The sequence below is a fragment of the Pongo pygmaeus genome, chromosome 14 (assembly GCF_028885625.2).
Source record: "Pongo pygmaeus isolate AG05252 chromosome 14, NHGRI_mPonPyg2-v2.0_pri, whole genome shotgun sequence".
NCBI classification, from domain to species: domain Eukaryota; kingdom Metazoa; phylum Chordata; class Mammalia; order Primates; family Hominidae; genus Pongo; species Pongo pygmaeus.
The window spans coordinates 54,722,739-54,743,167 of record NC_072387.2 but is presented as its reverse complement, the minus strand read 5'-3'; the positions used below and the strand labels follow the sequence as shown (position 1 = coordinate 54,743,167).

The 20,429-nt window shown below is 40.3% G+C and overlaps 2 protein-coding genes across 10 annotated transcripts in view; one reads left to right on the top strand and one right to left on the bottom strand.

Annotated features, from left to right (window-relative positions):
• Positions 1-15,151, bottom strand: part of LRRC63 (leucine rich repeat containing 63) — a 71,059-nt gene extending 55,908 nt beyond the window's left edge. The window contains exons 1-3 of the mRNA XM_054446701.2: positions 14,860-15,151; positions 14,257-14,285; positions 14,042-14,159 (exon numbers count right to left, since the gene is read on the bottom strand). Of these exons, the coding sequence (XP_054302676.2) occupies positions 14,042-14,159; positions 14,257-14,285; positions 14,860-14,908 (196 nt within the window). The 5' untranslated portion in view covers positions 14,909-15,151. The remainder of the gene's footprint in view (positions 1-14,041; positions 14,160-14,256; positions 14,286-14,859) is intronic.
• Positions 15,152-15,245: 94 nt separating this feature from the next.
• LCP1 (lymphocyte cytosolic protein 1) overlaps positions 15,246-20,429 on the top strand; it is an 83,681-nt gene continuing 78,497 nt past the window's right edge. For 2 of the 9 annotated variants that reach the window (XM_054446690.2, XM_054446691.2), the window contains exon 1: positions 15,257-15,365. The gene's annotated coding sequence lies outside the window, so the exon portion shown is untranslated. Of the gene's footprint in view, positions 15,390-15,780; positions 15,899-17,027; positions 17,210-18,988; positions 19,221-20,429 lie in introns of those variants that run through there. The other 7 variants (XM_054446696.2, XM_054446689.2, XM_054446693.2 and 4 more) reach the window with 7 other exon arrangements.

Genomic DNA, 20,429 nt, shown 5'->3' with positions numbered 1-20,429 from the left:
TAGTGCTGGGGGTACAATGATATAACACAAACCTTACTACCAACAAATATCTCACAATTTAGTATAGAAACTAGGCAGGTAAACAGTTATAATAAGTGGTGCATAGGAGTAAGTATGGAACATTATGGGAGAAAAGAAAAAGGCAGTCTTATTGGGTAGAGAAGCGATGCTTAAAGAAATCTTCCCAATATGGAGGGCGAGCCAAAGCAGGGTGCCGCGTCACCTCACCTGGGAAGCACAAGGGGTCCGGGAACTCCCAACCCTAGCCAAGGGAAGCCATGAGGGACTGTGCTGTGAGGAATGGTGCACTCCAACCCCAAAACTATGCTTTTCCCATCGTCTTCACAACCCCTAGACCAGGAGATTCCCTCAGGTGCCTACGCCACCAGGGCCCTGGGTTTCAAGCACAAAACTGGGTGGCCATGTGGGCAGACATCGAGCTAGCTGCTGGAGTTTTTTTTTTTTTCATACCCCAGTGGTGTCTGGAATGCCAGCGAGATAGAACTGTTCACTCCCCTGGAAAGGGGCCTGAAGCCAGGGAGCCAAGTGGTCTAGCTCAGTGGATCCCACCCAGATGGAGCTGAGCAAGCTAATCCACTGGCTTGAAATTCTCACTGCCAGCACAGCAGTCTGAAGTCGACCTGGGACACAAGCTTGGTGAGGGAGGGGTGTCTGCCATTACTGAGGCTTAAGTAGGCAGTTTTCCCTGCACAGTGTATATTATACAAAGCCACCAGGAAGTTCAAACTGGGTGGAGCCCACTGCAGCTCAGCAAAACTGTGGTAGCCAGACTGCCTCTCTAGATTCCTCCTCTCTGGGCAAGCCATCTCTGAAAGAAAGGCAGCAGCCCCAGTCAGGGGCTTATAGAGAAAACTCCTTTCTCCCTGGGACAGAGCACCTGGGGGAAGGGGCAGCCATGGGTGCAGCTTCAGCAGACTTAAATGTTCCTGTCTGCCGGTCTGAAGAGACCAGCGGAGCTCCCAGCACAGCACTTGAGCTCTGCTAAGGGGGACAGACTGCCTCCTCAAGTGTGTCCCTGACTCCCGTGCCTCATGACTGGGAGACACCTCCCTGCAAGGGTCGACAGACACCTCATACAAGAGAGCTCCAGCTGGCATCTGACGGGTACCCCTCTGGGACGAAGCTTCCAGTGGAAGAAGCAGGCAACAATCTTTGCTGTTCTGCAGGCTCTGCTGGTGATACCCAGGCAAACAGGGTCTGGGGTGGCCCTTCAGCAAACTCCAGCAGACCTGCAGCAGAGGGGCCAGACTGATGGAAGGAAAAAATAACAAACAGAAAGGAATAGCATCAACATCAACAAAAAGATGTCCACACAGAAACCCCACCCGAAGGTGACCAACATCAAAGACCAAAGGTAGATAAATCCACAAAGATGAGGAAAAACCAGCACAAAAAGGCTGAAAATTCCAAAAACCAGAATACCTCTTCTCCTCCAAAGGATCACAACCCCATGCCAGCAAGGAAACAAAACTGGATGGAGAATGAGTTTGACAAATTGACAGAAGTAGGCTTCAGAAGGTGGATAATAATAAACTCCTCTGAGCTAAAGGAGCATGATCTAACCCAATGCAAGGAAGCTAAGAACTTTGAAAAAAGGTTAGATGAATTGCTAACTAGAATAACCAGTTTAGAGAAAAACATAAATGAACTGATGGAGCTGAAAATCACAGCACAAGAACTTCGTGAAGCATACACAAGTATCAAAAGCCAAATCGATCAAGCAGAAGAAAGGACATCAGAGACTGAAGATCAACTTAATGAAATACAGCGTGAAGACATGATTAGAGAAAAAAGAACAAAAAGGAACGAACAAAGCCTCCAAGAAATATGGCATTATGTGAAAAGACCAAACCTACATTTGATTGGTGTACCTGAAACTGACAAGGAAAATGGAACCAAGATGGAAAACACTCTTCAGGATATTATCCAGGAGAACTTCCCCAACCTAGCAAGACAGGCCAACATTCAAATTCAGGAAATACAGAGAACACAACAAAGATACTCCTCGAGAAGAGCAACCGCAAGACACATAATTGTCAGATTCACCAAGGTTGAAATGAAGGAACAAATGTTAAGGCAGCCAGAGAGAAAGGTCGGGTTACCCACAAAGCGAAGCCCATCAGACTAACAGCGGATATCTCTGCAGAAACGCTACAAACCAGAAGATAGTGGGGGCCAATATTCAGCATTCTTAAAGAAAAGAATTTTCAACCCAGAATTTCATATCCAGCCAAACTAAGCTTCATAAGCAAAGGAGAAATAAAATCCATTACAGACAAACAAATACTGAGAGATTTTGTCACACCAGGCCTGCCTTACAAGAGCTCCTGAAGGAAGCACTAAATATAGAAAGTAAAAACTGGTACCAGCCACTGCAAAAACATACCAAATTGTAAAGACCATCAACACTATGAAGAAATTGCATCAACTAAAGGGCAAAATAACCAGCTAGCATCATAATAACAGGATCAAATTCACATATAACAATATTAACTTTAAATGTAAATGGGCTAAATGCCCCTATTAAAAGAGACAGACTGGCAAACTGGATAAAGAGTTAAGATGCATCAATGTGCTGTATTCAGGAGACCCATCTCACGTGCAAAGACACACATAGGCTCAAAATAAAGGGATGGAGGAATATTTACCAAGCAAATGGAAAGCAAAAAAAAAAAAAAAAAAGGGGGGGAGAGGAGCCAAGATGGCTGAATAGGAACAGCTCTGGTCTACAGCTCCCAGCGTGAGCAACGCAGAGGACGGGTGATTTCTGCATTTCCATCTGAGGTACCGGATTCATCTCACTAGGGAGTGCCAGACAGTGGGCGCAGGTCAGTGGGTGAGCGCACCGTGCGCCAGCCAAAGCAGGGGTGAGGCATTGCCTCACTCGGGAAGCGCAAGGGGTCAGAGAGTTCCCTTTCCAGGGGTGACAGACGGTACCTGGAAAATCGGGCCACTCCCACCCGAATACTGTGCTTTTCCAACGGGCTTAGGAAACGGTGCACCAGGAGATTATAGCCCGCACCTGGCTCAGAGGGTCCTACGCCCACGGAGTCTCGCTGATTGCTAGCACACAGCAGTCTGAGATCAAACAGCAAGGAAGCAGCGAGGCTGGGGGAGGGGCGCCCGCCATTGCCCAGGCTCGCTTAGGTAAACAAAGCAGCCAGGAAACTAGAACTGGGTGGAGCCCACCACAGCTCAAGGAGGCCTGCCTGCTTCTGTAGGCTCCACCTCTGGGGGCAGGGCACAGACAAACAGAAAGACAGCAGTAACCTCTGCAGACTTAAATGTCCCTGTCTGACAGCTTTGAGGAGAGCAGTGGTTCTCCCAGCACGCAGCTGGAGATCTGAGAACGGGCAGACTGCCTCCTCAAGTGGGTCCCTGACCCCTAACCCCCGAGCAGCCTAACTGGGAGGCACCCCCAAGCAGGGGCAGACTGACACCTCACACGGCCAGCCGGGTACTCCAACAGACCTGCAGCTGAGGGTCCTGTCTGTTAGAAGGAAAACTAACAAACAGAAAGGACATCCACACCAAAAACCCACCTGTACATCACCATCATCAAAGACCAAAAGTAGATAAAACCACAAAGATGGGGAAAAAACAGAGCAGAAAAACTGGAAACTCTAAAAAGCAGAGCGCCTCTCCTCTTCCAAAGGAACACAGTTCCTCACCAGCAACGGAACAAAGCTGGACGGAGAATAACTTTGACGAGCTGAGAGAAGAAGGCTTCAGACGATCAAATTACTCCGAGCTATGGGAGGATATTCAAACCAAAGGCAAAGAAGTTGAAAACTTTGAAAAAAATTTAGAAGAATGTATAACTAGAATAACCAATACAGAGAAGTGCTTAAAGGAGCTGATGGAGCTGAAAACCAAGGCTCGAGAACTACGTGAAGAATGCAGAAGCCTCAGGAGCCGATGCGATCAAATGGAAGAAAGGGTATCAGCCATGGAAGATGAAATGAATGAAATGAAGCGAGAAGGGAAGTTTAGAGAAAAAAGAATAAAAAGAAATGAGCAAAGCCTCCAAGAAATGTGGGACTATGTGAAAAGACCAAATCTACGTCTGATTGGTGTACCTGAAAGTGACGGGGAGAATGGAACCAAGTTGGAAAACACTCTGCAGGATATTATCCAGGAGAACATTCAGATTCAGGCCAACATTCAGATTCAGGAAATACAGAGAACACCACAAAGATACTCCTCGAGAAGAGCAACTCCAAGACACATAATTGTCAGATTCACCAAAGTTGAAATGAAGGAAAAAATGCTAAGGGCAGCCAGAGAGAAAGGTCGGGTCACCCTCAAAAGGAAGTCCATCAGACTAACAGCAGATCTCTCGGCAGAAACCCTACAAGCCAGAAGAGAGTGGGGGCCAATATTCAACATTCTTAAAGAAAAGAATTTTCAACCCAGAATTTCATATCCAGCCAAACTAAGCTTCATAAGTGAAGGAGAAATAAAATACTTTACAGACAAGCAAATGCTGAGAGATTTTGTCACCAGCAGGCCTGCCCTAAAAGAGCTCCTGAAGGAAGCGCTAAACATGGAAAGGCACAACCGGTACCAGCCACTGCAAAATCATGCCAAAATGTAAAGACCATCGAGACTAGGAAGAGACTGCATCAACTAACGAGCAAAATAACCAGCTAACATCATAATGACAGGATCAGATTCACACATAACAATATTAACTTTAAATGTAAATGGACTACATGCTCCAATTAAAAGACACAGACTGGCAAATTGGATAAAGACTCAAGACCCATCAGTGTGCTGTATTCAGGAAACCCATCTCACGTGCAGAGACACACATAGGCTCAAAATAAAAGGATGAAGGAAGATCTACCAAGCAAATGGAAAACACAAAAAGGCAGGGGTTGCAATCCTAGTCTCTGATAAAACAGACTTTAAACCAACAAAGATCAAAAGAGACAAAGAAGGCCATTACATAATGGTAAAGGGATTAATTCAACAAGAAGAGCTAACTATCCTAAATATATATGCACCCAATACAGGAGCACCCAGATTCATAAAGCAAGTCCTGAGTGACCTACAAAGAGACTTAGACTCCCACACATTAATAATGGGAGACTTTAACACCCCACTGTCAACATTAGACAGATCAATGAGACAGAAAGTCAACAAGGATACCCAGGAATTGAACTCAGCTCTGCACCAAGCAGACCTAATAGACATCTACAGAACTCTCCACCCCAAATCAACAGAATATATATTTTTTTCAGCACCACACCACACCTATTCCAAAATTGACCACATACTTTGAAGTAAAGCTCTCCTCAGTAAATGTAAAAGAACAGAAATTATAACAAACTATCTCTCAGATCACAGTGCAATCAAGCTAGAACTCAGGATTAAGAATCTCACTCAAAATCGCTCAACTACATGGAAACTGAACAACCTGCTCCTGAATGACTACTGGGTACATAACGAAATGAAGGCAGAAATAAAGATGTTCTTTGAAACTAACGAGAACCAAGACACAACATACCAGAATCTCTGGGATGCATTCAAAGCAGTGTGTAGAGGGAAATTTATAGCACTAAATGCCCATAAGAGAAAGCAGGAAAGATCCAAAATTGACACCCTAACATCACAATTAAAAGAACTAGAAAAGCAAGAGCAAACACATTCAAAAGCTAGCAGAAGGCAAGAAATAACTAAAATCAGAGCAGAACTGAAGGAAATAGAGACACAAAAAACCCTTCAAAAAATTAATGAATCCAGGAGCTGGTTTTTTGAAAGGATCAACAAAATTGATAGACCACTAGCAAGATTAATGAAGAAAAAAAGAGAGAAGAATCAAATAGATGCAATAAAAAATGATAAAGGGGATATCACCACCGATCCCACAGAAATACAAACTACCATCAGAGAATACTACAAACACCTCTACGCAAATAAACTAGAAAATCTAGAAGAAATGGATAAATTCCCCGACACATACACCCTCCCAAGACTAAACCAGGAAGAAGTTGAATCTCTGAACAGACCAATAACAGGAGCTGAAATTGTGGCAATAATCAATAGCTTACCAACCAAAAAAAGTCCAGGACCAGATGGGTTCACAGCCAAATTCTACCAGAGGTACAAGGAGGAACTGGTACCATTCCTTCTGAAACTATTCCAATCAATAGAAAAAGAGGGAATCCTCCCTAACTCATTTTATGAGGCCAGCATCATCCTGATACCAAAGCCGGGCACAGACACAACCAAAAAAGAGAATTTTAGACCAATATTCTTGATGAACATTGGTGCAAAAATCCTCAGTAAAATACTGGCAAACAGAATCCAGCAGCACATCAAAAAGCTTATCCACCATGATCAAGTGGGCTTCATCCCTGGGATGCAAGGCTGGTTCAATATACACAAATCAATAAATGTAATCCAGCATATAAACAGAACCAAAGACAAAAACCACATGATTATCTCAATGGATGCAGAAAAGGCCTTTGACAAAATTCAACAATGCTTCATGCTAAAAACTCTCAATAAATTAGGTATTGATGGGATGTATCTCAAAATAATAAGAGCTATCTATGACAAACCCACAGCCAATATCATACTGAATAGGCAAAAACTGGAAGCATTCCCTTTGAAAACTGGCACAAGACAGGGATGCCCTCTCTCACCACTTCTATTCAACATAGTGTTGGAAGTTCTGGCCAGGGCAATTAGGCAGGAGAAGGAAATCAAGGGTATTCAATTAGGAAAAGAGGAAGTCAAATTGTCCCTGTTTGCAGATGACATGATTGTATATCTAGAAAACCCCATTGTCTCAGCCCAAAATCTCCTTAAGCTGAGAAGCAACTTCAGCAAAGTCTCAGGATACAAAATCAATGTACAAAAATCACAAGCATTCTTATACACCAATAACAGACAAACAGAGAGCCAAATCATGAGTGAACTCCCATTCACAATTGCTTCAAAGAGAATAAAATACCTAGGAATCCAACTTACAAGGGATGTGAAGGACCTCTTCAAGGAGAACTACAAACCACTGCTCAAGGAAATAAAAGAGGATACAAACAAATGGAAGAACATTCCATGCTCATGGGTAGGAAGAATCAATATCGTGAAAATGGCCATACTGCCCAAGGTAATTTACAGATTCAATGCCATCCCCATCAAGCTACCAATGACTTTCTTCACAGAATTGGAAAAAACTACTTTAAAGTTCATACGGAACCAAAAAGGAGCCTGCATCGCCAAGTCAATCCTAAGCCAAAAGAACAAAGCTGGAGGCATCACACTACCTGACTTCAAACTATACTACAAGGCTACAGTAACCAAAACAGCATGGTACTGGTACCAAAACAGAGATATAGATCAATGGAACAGAACAGAGCCCTCAGAAATAACGCCACATATCTACAACTATCTGATCTTTGACAAACCTGAGAAAAACAAGAAATGGGGAAAGGATTCCCTATTTAATAAATGGTGCTGGGAAAACTGGCTAGCCATATGGAGAAAGCTGAAACTGGATCCCTTCCTTACACCTTTACAAAAATCAATTCAAGATGGATTAAAGACTTAAACGCTAGACCTAAAACCATAAAAACCCTAGAAGAAAACCTAGGCATTACCATTCAGGACATAGGCATGGGCAAGGACTTCATGTCTAAAACACCAAAAGCAATGGCAACACAAGCCAAAATTGACAAATGGGATCTAATTAAACTAAAGAGCTTCTGCACAGCAAAAGAAACTACCATCAGATTGAACAGGCAACGTACAAAATGGGAGAAAATTTTCACAACCTACTCATCTGACAAAGGGCTAATATCCAGAATCTACAATGAACTCCAACAAATTTACAAGAAAAAAACAAACAACCCCATCAAAAAGTGGGTGAAGGATATGAACAGACACTTCTCAAAAGAAGACATTTATGCAGCCAAAAAACACATGAAAAAATGGTCACCATCACTGGCCATCAGAGAAATGCAAATCAAAACCACAATGAGATACCATCTCACACCAGTTAGAATGGCAATTATTAAAAAGTCAGGAAACAACAGGTGCTGGAGAGGATGTGGAGAAACAGGAACACTTTTATACTGTTGGTGGGACTGTAAACTAGTTCAACCCTTGTGGAAGTCAGTGTGGCAATTCCTCAGGGATCTAGAACTAGAAATTCCATTTGACCCAGCCATCCCATTACTGGGTATATACCCAAAGGACTATAAATCATGCTGCTATAAAGACACATGCACACGTATGTTTATTGTGGCATTATTCACAATAGCAAAGACTTGGAAGCAACCCAAATGTCCAACAATGATAGACTGGATTAAGAAAATGTGGCACATATACACCATGGAATACTATGCAGCCATAAAAAATGATGAGTTCATGTCCTTTGTAAGGACATGGATGAAATTGGAAATCATCATTCTCAGTAAACTATCGCAAGAACAAAAAACCAAACACCGCATATTCTCACTCATAGGTGGGAATTGAACAATGAGAACACATGGACACAGGAAGGGGAACATCACACTTCAGGGACTGTTGTGGGGTGGGGGGAGGGGGGAGGGATAGCATTGGGAGATATACCTAATGCTAGATGACGAGTTAGTGGCTGCAGCGCACCAGCATGGCACATGTATACATATGTAACTAACCTGCACATTGCACTCATGTACCATAAAACCTAAAGTATAATAATCAAAAAAAAAAAAAAAAGCAAGGGTTGCAACCCCAGTCTCTGATAAAACAGACTTTAAACCAACAAAGGTCAAAAGAGACAAGGGCATTACATAATGGGTAAAGGGACCAATGCAATAAGAAGAGCTAACTATCCTAAATATACCCAATACAGGAGCACCCGGATCCATAAAGCAAGTTCTTAGAGACCTTCAAAGAGACTTAGACTCCCACACAATAATAATGGAAGACTTTAACACCCCACTGTCAACATTAGACAGATCAACAAGACAGAAAATTAACAAGGATATTCAGGACTTGAACTCAGCCCCGGACCAAGCGAACCTAATAGACATCTACAGAACTCTCCACCCCAAATCAACAGAATATACATTCTTCTCAGTACCACATCGCACTTATTGTAAAATTGACCACATAATTGGAAGTAAAACACTCCTCAGAAAATGCAAAATAACAGAAATCATAACAAACAGTCTCTTGGACCACAATGCAATCAAATTAGAACTCAGGATTAAGAAACTCACTCAAAACTGCACAACTACATGGAAACTGAACAACCTGCCACTGAATGACTACTGGGTAAATAACGAAATTAAGGCAGAAATAAATAACTCCTTTGAAACCAATGAGAACGAAGACACAACGTACTCAACTCAGTGGGACACATTTAAAGCAGTGTGTAGAGGGAAATTTATAGCACTAAATGCCCACAGGAGAAAGCGGGAAAGATGTAAAACCGACACCCTAACATCACAATTAAAAGAACTAGAGAAGCAAGAGCAAACAAATTCAAAAGCTAGCAGAAGACAAGAAATAACTAAGATCAGAGCAGAACTGAAGGAGTTAGAGACATGAAAAACCCTTCAAAAAATCAATGAATCCAGGAGCTGGTTTTTTGAAAAGAGTAACAAAATAGATAGACCACTAGCCAGACTAATAAAGAAGAAAAGAGAGAAGAATCAAATAGACACAATAAAAACTGATAAAGGGGAGATCACCACTGATCCCACAGAAATACAAACTACCATCAGAGAATACTATAAACACTTCTATGCAAATAAACTAGAAAATCTAGAAGAAATGGATAAATTTCTGGACACGTACACCCTCCCAAGATGAAACCAGGAAGAAGTTGAGTCACTGAACAAACCAATAACAAGTTCTGAAATTGAGGCAGTAATTAATAGCCTACCAACCAAAGAAAGCCCAGGACCAGAGAGATTCACAGCCGAATTCTACCAGATGTACAAAGAGGAGCTGGTATGATTCCTTCTGAAACTATTCCAAACAACAGAAAAGGAGAGACTCCTCCATAATTCATTTTATAAGGCTAACTTCTTCTTGATACCAAAACCTGGCAGAGACACAACAGAAAAAGGAAAATTTCAGGCCAATATCCCTGAGGAACATTGAAGTGAAAATCCTCAGTAAAATACTGGCAAAGCGAATCTAGCAGCACGTCAAAAACCTTATCCACCACGATCAAGTCAGCTTCATCCCTGGCATGCAAGGCTGGTTCAACATAAGTAAATCAAATCAATAAACATAATCCATCACATAAACAGAACCAATGACAAAAACCACATAATTATCTCAATAGATGCAGAAAAGGCCTTTGATAAAATTCAACACCCCTTCATGCTAAAAACTCTCAATAAACAGGTATTGATGGAACATATCTCAAAATAATAAGAGCTATTTATGACAAACCCACAGCCAATATCATACTGAATGGGCAAAAGCTGGAAGCATTCCCTTTGAAAACTGGCAAAAGACAAGGATGCCGTGTCTCACCACTCCTATTTAACCTGGTATTGGAAGTTCTGGCCAGCACGATCAGGCAACAGAAAGCAATAAAGGGTAGAGGAAGTCAAATTATCTCTGTTTGCAGATGAAATTATTGCATTTTTAGAAAATCCCACTGTCTCAGCCCAAAGTCTCCTTAAGCTGATAAGCAACTTCAGCAAAGTCTCAGGATACAAAATCAATGTGTAAAAATCACAGGCATTCATATACACCAATAACAGACAAACAGAGAGCCACATCATAAGTGAACACCCATTCACAACTGCTGCAAAGAGAATAAAATACCTAGCAATACAACTTACAAGGGATGTGAAGGACGTCTTCAAGGAGAACTACAAACCACTGCTCAAGGAAATAAGAGAGGACACAAACAAATGGAAAAACATTCCATGTTCATGGATAGGAAGAATCAATATTGTGAAAATGGCCATACTGCCCAAAGTAATTTATACATTCAATGCTATCCTCATCAAGCTACCACTGACTTTCTTCCCAGAATTAGAAAAAAATACTTTAAATTTCATATGGAACCAAAAAAGAGCCCACATAGCCAAGACAATCCTAAGCAAAAAGAATGAAGCTGGAGGCATCACGCTACCTGACTTCAAACTATACTACAAGGCGACAGTAACCAAAACAGCATGTTACTGTTACCAAAACAGACATATAGACCAATGGAGCAGAACAGAGACCTCAGAAATAACACCACACATCTACAACCATCTGATCTTTGACAAACCTGACAAAAACAAGCAATGGGGAAAGGATCTCCTATTCAGTAAATGGTGCTAGGAAAACTGGCTAGCCATACACAGAAAACTGAAACTGGACCCCTTCCTTACACCTTATACAAAAATTAACTCAAGATGGATTAAAGACTTAAATGTAAGACCTAAAACCATAAAAACCCTAGAAGAAAACCTAAGCAATACCATTCACGACACAGGCATGGGCAAAGACTTCATGACAAAAACACCAAAAGCAGTGGCAACAAAAGCCAAAATTGACAAAATGGGATCTAGTTAAACTTAAGAACTTCTGCACAGCAAAAGAAACTATCATCAGAGTGAACAGGCAGCCCACAGAATGGGAGAAAATTTTTGCAATCTACCCATCTGAAAAAGGTCTAATATCCACAATTTACAAGGAACTTAAACATATTTACAAGAAAAAAAACAAACCACCCCATCAAAAAGTGGGTGAAGGATATGAACAGACACTTCTTAAAAGAAGACATTTACGTAGCCAACAAACATATTAAAAAAAGCTTAACATCACTAATCATCTGAGAAATACAAATCAAAACCACAATGACATACCATCTCACGCCAGTCAGAATGGCAATTATTAAAAGTCAGGAAACAATAGATGCTGGCAAGGCTGTGGAGAAATAGGAACACTTTTACACCGTTGGTGGGAATGTAAATTAGTTCAACCATTGTGGAAGACAGTATAAGGATTCCTGAAGGATCTAGAACCAGAAATACCATTTGATCCAGCAATCCCATTACTGGGTATATTCCCAAAGGAATATAAATCATTCTACTATAAAGACACATGCACACGTATATTTATTGCAGCACTGTTCACAACAGTAAAGACATGGAAGCAACCCAAATGCCTGTCAATGATAGACTAGATAAAGAAAATGTAGTACATACACATCATGGAATACTATGCAGCCATAAAAAGGAATTGTGTCCTTTGCAGGGACATGGATGAAGCTGAAAGCCATCATCCTCAGCAAACTAACACAGGAACAGAAAACCAAACACTGTGTGTTCTCACTTGTAAGTGGGAGTTGAACGTTGAGAATACATGAACACAGAGAGGGGAACAACACACACCAGGGCCTGTTAGTGGGTAGAGGGTAAGGGGAGAAAACTTACAGGATGGGGCAATAGGTACAGCAAATCACCATGGCATATGTATACCTATGTAACAAACCTGCACGTTCTGTGCATGTATCCTGGTTTTTTTTTTTTTTTAGAAGAAATAAAAAACAAACAAATTTCGAGCACCTACTATGTGCAAAGCCCTCTGTCAAGAGCCTTTGGAGCAAGAGAGCTCTGCTTTCCCCACCAAAAAAAAAGGAACCATCCAACTGAAAATGTCAACAGTGCCAAAGTTGTGAAATTCTGCACTAGAAGATAAACTTTAAACAAAAGATGAATAGAGAAACTACAAGATAACTGGTAATCTTGAGCTGTAAATCTACACACTGTATTATTACAGAACAGATTGTAAATGCAGAACATTATAGAAATGTAGAAATGATGATGTAAAAATCATGTAACAAAAGTTGGGAGAGAAAGTAGGAGAGGAAATTGTGGCAGTATTACAGGTAAGCTGAGTTACATATCGTTAATAGCCATAGGTCAAAAGATGATAATTTAACATTATAAATCAAGTTATAGACTAGCTATATTTCAACCGTATAAATGTTGACACTAAAACTGCAATCAACTAAAATCAGATGGAAGAGGAGACTAAGAAGGGGAAAATGAGAAAATATGCTAATTGCATTGCTTATAATAAGGAGGGAATAGAAACCATACACAGAAATAGAGGATTAAGTATTATATAAAGTTACAGTTATAAAAGTGGCTCATCTTTACTTCATAGCACTTATCACAGGGTAATTTTGCATTTACTTATATGATTGATTGATTACAATCACTATCCCAGTGGGTAACTAATGAAGGGAACTGGTAAGGTCTGTTTTTGTTCACTAAATATATTCGGTCCTTGTTATTTGCAGTAGTTCTGTTCTACAAACAATGAATTACTCATTACTGAACCATTTCTCCTGGGAGAAATATGGGGCTAGGTTCCTGCAAACCTCTGGTTTCAACATTTTCATCAACTGATCAACACATAATTTTGTTTTATATTTGTTTCTATTTAAAGACACTTTAATAAATATATACAGTTGATTTGTTAACATTGAACTTAGGGCCAACAACACTACTCACGCCTGAAGGAAACTTATCTAACACATTATCTTGTTCTCTGTAAGGCCCATCACAGCCTTCTTGTGCTCAGGAACACTAGACAGCACTTCAACACTATGCTTGGGGCCCACAGTGAAATCACTAACTAAAAGCACAAACATTCAAGAAACACAGCGCTAAACAGACAGGGAAAACAGTACCCGTTTACAATATGAGAACTGAAACAAGAAGGCAGAAGTAGCCTTGTTCCACCTCAGCTGGGGGCATGTGTGTTGTGTGACTCAAATTTTTCAGTGCTCTGCACATATCCATGCATGACTCAGAAAGCCCTATGAGTACCAATTCTGGGGTTACAAGTAAATTTTATCGATGAGGTAAACTTGAATCTACTAAGTCCACCATAAGTATCAATAAATGCATCTGTAGAATTGAATTGGATGTTATCATCTGACAACAAACATTTGTAAGTTATTAGTGAGTGTATTGTGATTCTGAGCTGTGCAAGTCAAGGAACTTCTATGAAAGATACATAAATGTTAATACACATATCTGATTAATACACATACCTGTATGGGTTTTTTTCTCACGTAAAGACAGCTTAGTGAATTTTGGAGGTAAGGGTCTTCGAAGAAGCAGTGGGGGCTTTTGCATTTTAATGAATAATAAGTGCTGTTTTTCATAATCCTTGGTTTAAGTGAGAATTGAAAAGGTTTTGAATATGTTTGAATTGTTGAAAAATAATAAGAATTTAGATTACATCTTAATGAAAATCATTCTGTACCAATACTCTACTGAATCCAGGCAGAATTCCTTTATCAAAAAAAAAGAGTAAGAAAATAATTCTTTAAAACTTCTATTAATAGAATCCAGTTAAAATGTAGGGTTATAAGTAAACATAGAATTTTAAAAATATGTGTATTATTACTACCCAGGATCATTCTACAATTTTCCATGTTAGTACAAAGTTCAATTTGCCAATGCTATTTCAACTAGTAAATACTAATTTTTCAGAATAGTGGAAATGATATTTTTTTTCTCTCTCTCCAAAATGTTATCCTTATAAATGTAGAAAGAGAATTTGGTCAGAAATGTGTAGAAGATCCCTTCATTAGATAAGCCTCTGAAGACCCACCATATCTAAACATTCACAAACAAATTGTTTTCTTTTATAATGGCTTGTTTTTCAACCACTACGCTTGGGCGAAAACCATTCAATCCTAAAATAAGATGGGTTTCACTATAATGAGATTTCCCAGGGCTGCTGGATCCCAACTCATACTGTTTAGAAATGATGCGAGAAGATGCACCCCCAATATGTGCTTTTAGTTATTCCATTGATAGCCTAGAAGGGAACACCCTGGAACTGCACAAATGGGCCGTTTACCGCCAAAAGATAACTGCACACAAGCGCTCAAGGAGTACTCCCTGCTCATATGTTCTACACGATGCTGGAAATCTCCCTTCCGTAGTACCCAAAGAGGTGCGTGGAAGTGCTGGACTCCCACACTACCCTTTAGGATAATCAGCCGCTTCCCAAACCAACTGGCTTTTCGTCTCCTATCTCCTTTTCCTCGGAATCTAGGCAGCGAGGTAAAGGTCCAGCGAGGGTCTTCCTGCAGGAGGCTGTTCCCGAAGAAGCACCTCGAATCCACACCCTCTAGGAGGCCAAAGAGACACACCCTAGCAACCGGGGTCCGCTAAGCCAGCCCAGCCACTCGACGCGCAGGCGCGGGGCGGGACAGGCGAGGCGAGGCGGGCGCCGGGAGGGGCCGGCCCAGCCCACGGTGCGGCGCGCGCGGAGCCCTCGCCTTCCTCCGCCGCACTGTGGGGCTGCAGGGAGGCTGCGGGCCGTGGGGGCCGGAGGAGAAGCCGGCTCCACGTGCAGCTGCTGTACGGAACGCCGTGGTGACAATTGTTATTACTATTTTTATGCTTAATGGCAATGACCACTATTATTTATTATTTACATCTCTCGATAACAGGATGCTTTACTTGGGTATCTAGAATATGGGCTGGCATTCTTTAACGCTGCACTTTTGTGCAGCCGGGTCCCGGGACTAATTTTGCAGTGCTCTCGAAAAGCGGACATTCGCTTTTCTTTCTCTTCCTTTCATGCAACCTGTTTTGTCTTTCTGATTCTTTAAAGTTCCTGGCTGAGACTGGATTGTGTAGAAATAAGGGCATTAGGGATCCAAGCGGGCGGTAAAAGAAACCCATTTCTCACTGTCATCGTCCTCTGTTCTGGTTATCATATTGTGACGTGTCGCCTCTGTCATGGTGTTGATGAACCTGTGTGTGCAGTGATAGATACATCGTGTGTGTTTGCAAAAATGTGCGTGTTTCTCTGGAGATTTGAGGGGAAAAGAGCACTAGAAAGAACTCATCTGATAGATGCGGAAATCCGTACTCAGAAAGTAAACTAGGTAGAGCTTCCTTCCAGGTTTGGTTTTTTTCGAAGTACTAGTGCAGGAACTTTATAACAGAAGTTGGAAAATGAGAGACTTCTGTATAAATCTTTCTAGCTTTGGGGATCTTTCAAGATTCACACCATAACCATGTCTTCCTTTTTCTCCTTAGTAGCAAACATATTTTAAAACAATCAATGAAAAAAGTAGAAAAGTTTAAACAAAAAAGTAATCAGACTCTGGAAAATATTATGCAACTTGTTTTCCTTTATAGTAGTAGTGTACTGTTTCTTTTCCTCATAAGTTTACTGTGTCCCAATTATACTGCTGCCCCAGACTATGAATTTATTTCCACTTTTGCTGTATCTACACCATAGATTCATTAGTTTCTCAGAAATACAAAGCTGAAAACAAAAGGCAGCTCTGATGGCTAAGATTAGTCTCAAGTAATATATATCGTGCATATTTTGTAAATATGAAAAAATGTTTATATTTTTAAGCATAAAAAATGGCAGTGTAAATTGAGTCAGGTACCTATGCTCTTCAAGATCATTGGAACCATAAGAACTACAGGAATTCAGTTTTACTGACTGACGTTTGGCCTTTAAAATTTATACTTAGTTTTGTGTAGTCGAAAGCAAGCCTTCTGAATGCTTTTTCAAAAAATGCTTTGTCACACGTGGAATCCGCAGGCATCCAGGTTTCATTCCTTGCAGATTTCTTCTAGCAAGTATGAGACTAAAACCTAGGGCGGTTTAATATGTAATCTCCTCAGGTGTGAATATTTTGTCTTCTGTTTCTACCACTTAGTACCAAACATTTAGGCAAATGGGATAGTTATTATGAAAATTAAATCCATGGCTTGGTATGTTTTATATGTATATATGTTTTTCTAACACATCTGACTCGCTTTGTCTATGGAAATGATATATCAGTATAGGATGAGTTTAGACAGGACAAACGAAATTCAGTTTAGATTATTTTATAGTTCTTATAGTTTTGAAAATATTATCTCCTCAATTTTCTTTCTTCTTTTGTAAAATAATGTGTTTTTGAAATAATGAATAGCTCCCTTTTTGATTTTAAGGGTCTGCTTTTTCTGATGTACGTACAGTCAGCCTATTTATTTGTTCCATCCCCTTTGCAGTTTGGCAGAACCTTATGAAGAAGCTTCCCAAACTAAACCACAGTGCTTTCACTCTATTAGCAAATTGTACTAAAGATGCCAGTGTAATGATGAGCGCCAAGGTTATAGACATCCTGCATTTTTTAAATGTTGCTAAAATGAGATAAAAGCCTTATGCAGAAGCAACCGCAGGCACCCGGCAGGTAATTCTATCGATTTCCCTAGTAAGTGGGAAGTGCTTGGGGAACCTTAGATTTGCTGTTGGTTCTGTTGGAATGATGTGAAAAGTGTTGCTAGACATCTTCATTATTTTCCATAGACCTGTCTCTTATTTATTTATTTACCTTTAAAATAGGACAGAGGTTTACTAAACAGCTTGGCCATTGTAGTTTTAACCTAATATTTTACCTTATGGAAATAATGGAGTAATTTGTGTTTTTATGTTCATATTAGTTTTTTTAAGTGCTGTTAAAGAATGAATAGTTATTTTTGAGCACATATTTGTTCAACTACTGAGTCTCCAGAGTAACACAGGGCACTAAAATGCTTTTGAGAAAGAGGTGTTTTATTGGTCTGAATTTACCTGTTTATATTAATTATATGTACGGGGAAATGTCTTCTTCACCAGTCACAGTGGCTTAAACGTACCCACTTATTTCATGTGTTTTCATGCTGTTGCCTAGAGAATAGTTTTATATTTTCTCAAATGTTAATAAAGATATTTTGAAGAAGCTGCTACTCTTTTTATCCCCATATCTTACTGTAAAGACAAACACTTCATTTGTTTTTAATTATTTTCAGCCAATTATTTCTTTTTGTCTTTCAAGGTGATAGTTATTTCCTTTGTTTGAACTGGAGATCCTGGGATTCCTTTAAAAAAAATTACTAATAAGGAAATGTCATGCAACTTTTATCATGGAATTAAAAAAAAAAATCCAAACACGAGGAAAGGACAATGTCTGTCTGTTTTCAAAAGTGCCTTCATGAATTTAGTCATTCATTCCAGAATAATTTATTGGAAACCTACTATGCATAAGTTACTTCACTAGGTGCTAAACTTTAAGCTTTATTAAAACAACTTATAATGATTAATTTGAGGCTTTATAGACATTGAAATGAAATTTTAAATAATTTCCAAAGACTACACTTACCTGCATTATAACTACTTGAGGGTTTTTTTTTATTTTAACAATTTTTTATTATATTGCTTTGGTAGAATAGTGTTGTTTATTCGCACTCCTCTGATTCTCAGAAACATTTTTGAGTTTTTTTTTTAGCTGCAGTGATCATTTTAGACTGCCTGCAACCAGCTAATATTAGATATTTGTATATATTGCATGATCGTGTCCTTCACCAAAAAAAGTTAAATAATATTTGTTTCCTTAATATTAAGCACTTAAGCATGAGCAATGTACATTAGTATGTGGAAGCACTGTTTTAAATGTTGATTTTATTTTAGCTTCACAATTATTATATTAATTGAGGATGCTGGCATCTGCGTTAAATTTCAAGCACAGGAAGCATAGCACAGCTCTACCCAGCTGGGTTCATATTTGGCCGCCACTTGTCAGCTCTGTGCCCTTGGACCAGCTACTTAACCTAAGCCCTAGGGGTTTCCTCATTTGTAAAACTGGGTTAAAATGGTACTTACCAAAGGGTCTTGTGAGGAGTTAAAGAGATAATCTGTGTCAGAGGCTTAGTTCTGTGCCGGCCACAGAGTCAGTGCTCAGTAGATGTTGTTAGAAAATTAAAATAAAACAGCCCAGTTTTCCGGTCTCCACACCCCTGCATTATGTGATGATAGTTTACGTTAACTGAAATATTGGAGGGCTATACATCCTGGGCATTTATCCACAAAATTTATCCACAAAATTTCACATTTAACTTTCCTAATGTCTGCAAATGTTGGCAACTCTAGTTTGCAGTTCTCAGACTGTGGCACAAATGCTATGCTCTAGGCAGTGTCCTACATTCTGTCACAGGTCTTTATACTCCTCTGGGCGGCACAGGAGCTGTGGGAGAGCTCGTGCCTGAAGGAGACCTGGTACCGTGATGTAAGAGGCCTTGACTCTCCCCCACGTGAGTTGGGTCTGCGAGCTGCTGTCACCATTGATTGAACTGGGCTGAATCGATGATAAATTTCAACCGGTAACCCAAGGAAGAAAGCCTCTTTGTTCTCAGCATCTTCCAGGCCACTTGGTGTGCCTAACAAAGGTGAAAAAGGGCTGCAATGTGAAGCTCCTTTGAATGGCTAGAGGGAAAGGTGTTAAATGCACATGATCTTTCTTAGGTTTTTTTCTAATGTGCACACCGGACTTTGGTAGATGACTCTACTGAGTCCCTGTACTGGCTGGGATTTAGTCCTAAACTTAGGAGGAACATGTACTATATCAATAAAGTGTCTGAGCTGCATGCTCTCTATTTCAACCCTCAGCAAACACCTGTAGCACTTAGAACCGCAGTGAGAAAAATGCTTTGTAATGACTTATTCTTCATTCTAATGTCAACATATGACCTTAAACAGTAGATATGATTTGCTTTCCAAACCTGGCATTCTGCTTATGCCTACTGCCCTATTGAGTATATGTTTTATTCGTAAGTGTATGAGGCTAAAAATTGTGTATGGGAGTAAGGGCAGGACATGTAAGAGTGCATTGTATTCTGTGGGTTGAGTGTTGGTAAAGAACTTGTACTTCTTATACCAGAACTAGACAACAAGAAGTGTAACTCACATTTCAGTATCACATAGTTTAGTATGCTGTTGACAGTTCTGCTACATTTCTGACAGTTGCAATCTCCACTTTATAATATGTTGCCAAATTTATAATATGATGCCAGATTTTATCAGGGTAGAATTAAAGTTTCAGGACATTTCTTCTCTCTCCACCCTGCCCCAGGTAGCAGAAAATTTCTTCATTTCCTTTGCCAGGTTTTCCAGGTGAGGTAATACCCAACCAAGGAAAAGAATATAGCGTCTAGCTCTATTCAGAAGCCATGGGGAAAACAGTTTGTGGGGCTTTATTCTTCTCACCACTGCAATTCCAAGAAAGCAACTATGCTTGTATGAGTTTGACATACTAGGCTCTGCTGTTTGAAGAAAAGTTTCCATGGTTACAAGAGGTTGCATGCAAACCACCAAACCAGATGATTTTAGGTGTTTTCAGCCTTGAGACAGTCTGTGTTTCTGCTTCTCATTGGATGGTACCTTGCCCTGGAAAGTTTTCTCATGGAAAACTTGCGTGGCCATTGCTGGGGTACCTTCCTTGTGCCCAGGAGCTACACACACACCATCACTTCCCAAATCCCAAATCTGAATTAGGCCCAGTGGAGGCTCTGGGTCACCACTGCTCTCAATGGGAGCAAAGGAAGCCAGAACGTTCCTTTCTTCCCAGCTCCCTACTTCTCTCCCAGACTCACAACATT